This window comes from Orycteropus afer, unplaced genomic scaffold (genome assembly GCF_000298275.1).
Source record: "Orycteropus afer afer isolate SDZICR_OR568_19922 unplaced genomic scaffold, OryAfe1.0 scaffold00015, whole genome shotgun sequence".
NCBI lineage: Eukaryota > Metazoa > Chordata > Mammalia > Tubulidentata > Orycteropodidae > Orycteropus > Orycteropus afer.
The window spans coordinates 19,550,310-19,557,395 of NW_006921602.1; the positions used below are offsets into that span (position 1 = coordinate 19,550,310).

The 7,086-nt window shown below is 36.3% G+C and overlaps 1 protein-coding gene across 1 annotated transcript in view; it reads right to left on the minus strand.

Moving 5' to 3' along the window:
- MINDY2 (MINDY lysine 48 deubiquitinase 2) overlaps positions 1–7,086 on the minus strand; it is a 165,098-nt gene that overhangs the window by 144,769 nt on the left and 13,243 nt on the right. Inside the window, exon 2 of the mRNA XM_007958427.2 lies at positions 4,120–4,177. Within this exon, the coding sequence (XP_007956618.1) occupies positions 4,120–4,177 (58 nt within the window). The remainder of the gene's footprint in view (positions 1–4,119; positions 4,178–7,086) is intronic.

Sequence of the window (7,086 nt, forward strand, 5' to 3'; positions counted from 1 at the left end):
TCGCCAGCACCACAACTCAAAAGCATCAACTCTTCTTTGGTCTTCCTTATTCATTGTCCAGCTCTCACATGCATATGAGGTTATTGGAAATATCATGGCCCAATATAGTAGCCACTAGCAAAATGTTATATAAATTTAAATGAATTAAAATTAAATAAAATTATAAATTCAGTTCCTCAGTCACATTAGCCACATTTTAAGTGCTCAAGGGCCATTTGTACTGAACAAATGCAATAGCACAGATAGAGAACATTTCTACCATCACAGAAAGTTCTACTGCACCACACTGATCTAGATCTCTCCTCTGAACCCTACATTTATAGATTCAATTTCTTTCTTAATATTTCCACTTAGATGTCAATAAACATTTCAAAACCAAACTCCTGATATTCTTCCTAAACTAGTGTCTTCCGTTTTTCCTATTTCAGTTGATGGCAATTCCATCTGTCCAGTTGCTCAGGCCAAAAACCTTGGTGTGACCCTTGACTCCACTTACTCCACACTCAACTGATAAGTAAAATCTGACCGCTTCTCATAATCTCCACTTCTACTACCCTGTTTCAAGTGACCATGCTCTTCTGCTTTTTGTAATAGCTTCCTAAACACTTTCCTGATTCTTTCCTTAGTCCTCTAAGGCCTAATTTTCAGTATCATAGCCAGAGAATTCCTGTTAAACTCAGACAATTTCACTGTTCTGTTCAAAACCCTCTATTGGCTTCCCAGCTCAATCAACAAAAGTCAAAGTTGCTGTAATAACCTATAGGGCCTATATGATCTGACCCTCACTACCTCTCTGACCTCATTTTCTACTATCTCCCCCACTTGCACACTCCTTGGTAGCCATCCTGGTAATACTGGCTACTCTTCAGAAACACCAACTGTATTCCAGCCTTTCCCATGAAATACAATTTAGGAATCAGTAAGTTCAAGAATCACTAAGCTATAGTGCCCAGCTACCACTACCAACTGTTCTGATCCAATAGATGGATCCTGTTAGAACAGGATAAAAATGTGGAACAGAACTCAAAGTCTTAAAAAGTTAAGACTTAATTGGGCTAATTGAAATGGAAAGACTTCCCAAGACCATCATCCTGATGGGTAGACAGGCTGAATGATCAGGTATGTCCAGGCAAAAGGGAATATACTCATGACCATATATAAGGTTAAAACTAAAGTAAACTAACACTGTCATCGAGCTGGTCCTGAGTCATAGTGACCCCTCCTTGGGTTTCTAGGGTGGTATCCTCACGGAAGTAGATTGCCCAGTATTCCTTCCGAGGAGTGGCTGGTGGGTTTGAGCCGCCACCCTTCTGGTTAATGCCTTAGGCACTACGCCACCAGAGCTCCCATATATAAGGCTGGCAGTTGACGCTTCTACATACATATTTGTATGTGCTGTAAGAATGTCCATATAATTAGAGCTAACCACCCAGAGAATGTCCATATAACCAGAACTAACCTCCCAGATCTTGTTGGAGTTGTTGGACCTGTGAGCTCGGGACTGTGGATGCAGGGGACACCAAGCTCAACTGGCATAACACACTACACAAAAACACTGTTCTATATCCTACTTTGCTGAGTAGTAAGTAGCGACTGTGGTCTTAAAAGCTTGCAAGCACCCATCTAGATGCAACAATGGGTCCCACCTTGTTCAGAACAAGGGAGAATGAAGAAAACCAAAGAAATAGGGAAACAATTAATCCGAAGGATAAGTGGACCATGTGAACCTCAGCCTATATGCCCACAAGACCAAAAGAACTAGATGGTGCCTGGCCAGCACTGTCAACCACTCAGAAAGGGAGCAGTGCAGGAGATCCTGAGCGAACAATGTGGGAAAAAACTGGGGCTTCCAGCCAAATAACAGACAGGCACATAGGATGAATATTTACATCAGGTAGATATATTCCTTAGAATAACCTATCACGGGAGACCAGAAGGGCAATATCTACACAGGGCGATAGCTCAGGGGGCAAGAATGCATAAGAAAGAAAGACACAGGGAAGAGGTAACTACAGGAAGGAAGTGGGAAGAGAGCTGTTACATGGTGGGGAATTTCAGTCGATGTCATGAAACAACATGTGTATCAATTGCCATATGGAAAATGAATTTGCTCTGTAAACTTTCACAAAAATCACAATAAAAATTAAAAAAAAAAAAAAAAGACTATTACCTTGAGATACTCTTGACATTTTGAAGTGAAACCATCCTCTGAGGTCACCTTTTAGCTAAACAACAGAGTGACTCATAAAACAAAGGGTATCCCCATGAATACTGTGCTCCTTTAAAAAATCATCTATATGAAACTAACTGGTCAACAATAACCCTACAGCAAAAATGAGAAGGTAAGGGGGCAGGGGAGATGGATTATTGGAAACAGAATGACCAGAAAGGAATCAATGAGAAGGTTAATATATAATGTTGATATGAAAAATGTAATCCATCTCACTAATTTGTATAGGAATAATTAAATAATTTGTGTAGAAATTGTTAGATGGAAATCTACAGTTGAGTGTAAACTCTCACTGAAAATACAGTAAAATATTATTTAAATATAAAAGAATCACTAAGATAGACTAAAAAGCAGAATAAAAAAAGAAAATCTATTTGCAGATTCATACTAATCTTTCTTTAACTATAAGGTCCCTACCTAGTGAATGGAGATTAAATGATATTAATTACATAAAGAAACAGGTCTTTCAAAAGCTGAATCTCATTTACTTCACTTAATCTTTATCTCACAAAAAATCCCTCAGTTAGTTGTCTGGAAAGGCACATACAAACTAATCAGCTACCAAGATTTTTACAAATAAAAAAATTACTAAAATTGTAATGTAAGAATATGGATTCATATTTCCTATTTGATAATGGCATACAAATATATATTCTTATTTGCTAAACTATAAAAGATAACAGTATTATGTTCAACTACTTGTTCTTTAAACAAGTTCTACTCAAGGTAGTCAGTCTAGCCTGCAAATTGTATTATTATTTGTTTTGAAACAAGCAGCCTGCCCAAGAATGCAAATCAATACACTGCTTCCATCGTCGAGAAAATTTCACTACAAAAAAAATTTCAGCTGAACTCTACAGTATGCTTAAAGAGCTCTGGTGGTGTAGTGTGTAAGGCATTTGACTGCCAACCAGAAGGTTGGTGGTTCAAACCCACCAGCCACTCCGTGGAAAGAAAACTGAGCAATCTACTTCTGCAAAGATTTACCACCTTAGAAACCCAAAGTGGGGTTGGCTATGAGTCAGAATCAACTCCTCGGCAGTGAGTTTGGTATTTGGTATATAGTGTGCCTACAAATATAAACGATTTACATTCTGGTTGTTGTAGTTGCCATTGTGTCAATTCCAACTCATGGCAATCCCGCATGTGCAGAACAAAACTGCTCCTTAGGGTTTTCAAACCTGTGACCTTTCAGAAGCAGATCATCAGGCCTGTCTTCTGAGGTACCTCTGAGCAAGTTTGAATTTTCTGGCTAGTAATTGAGCATTTAACTATCTGCACCACCCAGGGCAAGTTACCACATTATTTTAACACAAATAACATGAGTCTTGTATGTTTGTCAATGGCTTCCTCCCTGCAGGACCTACTTTCTGAAGTGCTACTATGCCAATTTTTTCTTACATGTTGCTGTAGAAAACACATGTTATTTATGTAAAAATACAGTATCAATGTCATTGCAGACTGGTAATTAACATTTCACAGACCGACATAGGTCCATAAATTATATTTTGGGTAGCATTACTTTAAATTACCTTCTGGTTTCTTTAATTCAAATACACCAAATATTTTGGAGTACCTTCTACATACAATGTCAGAGTTTCTATGCAATCACCATTTACAGTTTACTGGAATTAACATGTATTTTGTTGTTTGCTAGATGTAACACAGTCTACTATGTTTATATTATAGAATTTTAAAGCTGGCTAGAAAGAAGGCTATAGCAGAATAAGAACAACAGTAACATATTGACAAAAATGTTTACCTAGTTCAAAATTATAATTTTTAAATAGATTATATAATAGCACTTCTGGTGATACCTAGTAACATTAGCTTTAAAAACTTTGTTTTCTTTTTGAAGAGATATAAAATCATCCATTTTTAACACTAACCTAAATATTCCATCAGCTGTTCAGCAGTTATGATTTCCATCATTGGTGGAAGTTTCACCTGAAAAAGAAAGTATTATTTCTATAAAATCAAATATTTTAGGCAGCTAAAATATTTCCTGCAGTCCAAAACACAAGTGTGTATATATACACATATGTGCTAAAGTATTCATGTACTGTACCTGTAAATTAACATTCATCTTTATAAAATATAACAAAGTCAATCTTATCACCACAAAATTTACAGGTTAATTTAAAATCTTAAACAGATATTGAGAAATCTGTTTTCAAAGCCAAATACTATGGCCTTAACCATATTTATCATTAGGCAACAGTGTCTTGCATGGTATAAAATGTGGTTAAAGGGCAGGCAGAAACACCAAACATGTTAGGACAGGTCATCCATGAAAGAAGCAGTGTTACTGAAGCCAGGCCTGAACATAGTTCAATATCCCATTACTTCAGCCTACTTTGATGATTTTTATTGCTGAGTGGCTAAAATGAATACATTATTAAAGTATTAGTCATAACTGGAAAGTTCATACTACACATGTGAAGTTCAAAACTAGACAACATTAAACCATATTATTTAGAGCTGCATACTTAGGTGCTACAATTATAAAGAAAATTAAGGATGTGGATAGTGTAAAACTTAGGATTATGATTACCCCTAGGAGTAAAGGAAGGAGTAACAGGTGGGAAGGGACACATAAAGAGTTTCTGGGGTGTTGGCAATACTCTGTTTTGTGACCTGCATGGTAGTTCCACTGATGTTTGCTTGGTAATAATTTGTTAAACTGGAAAACTCTGCTTTATGTACGTTCTCTATGTATTATATTTTACAATTAAAAAAGGTTAAAAGTAAACACATACATGATAAAAACTCAAAAAACCTCACTGCCATCAAGTAGGTCCCGACTCATAGCAACCCCTCTTTGGGTTTCCAAGGCAGTATCTCTGGGGAAGTAGATTCCCCAGACTTCCTTCTGAGGAGCGGCTGGTGGGTTTGAACCATCAGCCCTTTGGTTAGCAGTCAAATGCCTTAGGTACTATGCCACCAGAGCTCCCACATACATGATAGTCACGTCTAAGTTGAAAAACCTGGACAATCCATTAAAGTTAATTCAGCTACAACAACACTTAGTTTGATTTTTCAAATGAGATATGAGTTACACAAATATTATAGTCAATGACAGCATAGGAGAAAAATAAATACTGTAGGTGGAAACTCAGAGTAATTAATGTATTAAGGATAGGAGAATAGCAACAAAATTAAAAATTCTTCAGGAATAATTTACTGTTCAACCAGGGAAATCATTTATATCAACATTTTCTCTAATGATTTCCCCAACTATTGAAAAAGGTGCTCTGAGGGTTCTGTTATCAAATGTGCTAACAGTATGTCACAATTTTGTTGTTGTTTTAATCAGTGAATAAAATAAGTCTTTAAAAAAATCCCAGTAAAACAGAACATATATGAGACCATATATGACAGGTGATGCTCATGATTTAGTCATCCAACAGATTTATCACTCAACTGAAAACTAAGAGATGCTATGGAGGTTTTGATCATTACTTGATATAAATTATTTTTATTCTGTGAGGCATATTTTTCAATTGTGACTCAAAACAGGCTTCAGATAGATGAAGAAAACATAAGGAATACTGACTTAGGAAAGAATATAAAAATAATTGAAAAAGCTCTATTGGACAGTACTGCCCTCTATATTAGATACTGGCAAATAACAGTCTACCATCTGTTTTTCTAAATATTATAAGTTTTATTGGCACATAGTTATTCTTATCTGTTTATGTACTGTCTTTGGCTGTTTTTATGTTATAATGGCAGAGCTGAATCTTTGATATAGGGACTATATTGCCTTCAAAGCCTAAAATTTTTACCAGCTGTACAACAGAACAAAATGCTGCCAGGTCCTGTGCCATCTTCATAATTATTGCTATGTTTGAGCCCATTGTTGCAGATGCTGGGTCAATCCATCTCAATGAGGGTCTTCCTCTTTTTCACTGACCCTCTATTTTACAAGCATGATGTCCCTCCTGATCACACGTCCAAAGTAAGTGAGATGAAATCTTAGTTTCTAAGCAGCATTCTGGTTGTATATCTTCCAAGACAGATTTGGTGGATCTTTTGACAGTCCATGGTATATTCAATATTCTTCGCCAACACCATAATTCAAGTGCATTGATTCTTTGGTCTTCCTTATACATTTGAATGACTCTTACTCAATGGATGATTCCAGTTGTTATTATATAATTATTATTTAAAGGTTTTTCATTTTCAAGGTCTGATTATTGTATTAAGATTTTTAAACCAGTGATGTTTAACATTCTAAAAGATGAACAACTGCTAGACCTATCAGAAACTCCTATTTATACCTAAAAATATTTCTATAATAAATTAATACCTGTACATTCTCTTACTGCAGAGAAATTCATTGCACAAATGTATTCACCAGAAAACTTCATCAACAAATGCCTTATCCTTTCCTTTGGTTAATACAGTCATTCTAGAATAAAATTTTCAGAATAAGAAACTTTAGCACTAACATACGTTACCAAGCATGATATCCTTCTCCAGGGAACTATCCCCTATGAGAACATGATCCAAGTAGGTGAGACAAAATCTGGCCATTCTCGCTTCCAAGGAGCATTCCAGCTGCACTTCCTCCAGGACAGACTTTCTTTCTTCTGGCAGTCCATGGTATTTTCAGTATTCTTTGCCAACACCAGAATTCAAAGGCATCAACTCTTCTTTTTTATTTATTTATTTATTTTTATTGTGATTTGGGTGAAGATTTACAGAGCAAATTCACTTTGCATACAGCAGTTCACATATACTTTGTCTCATGTCACTGACCACAGTTTACCACAATGCCACAGCTCCCCTCCCACTTTCTCCCCATAGCTACCTCTTCCCAGTGTCCATCCCTCCATACACTCCTGACCCCT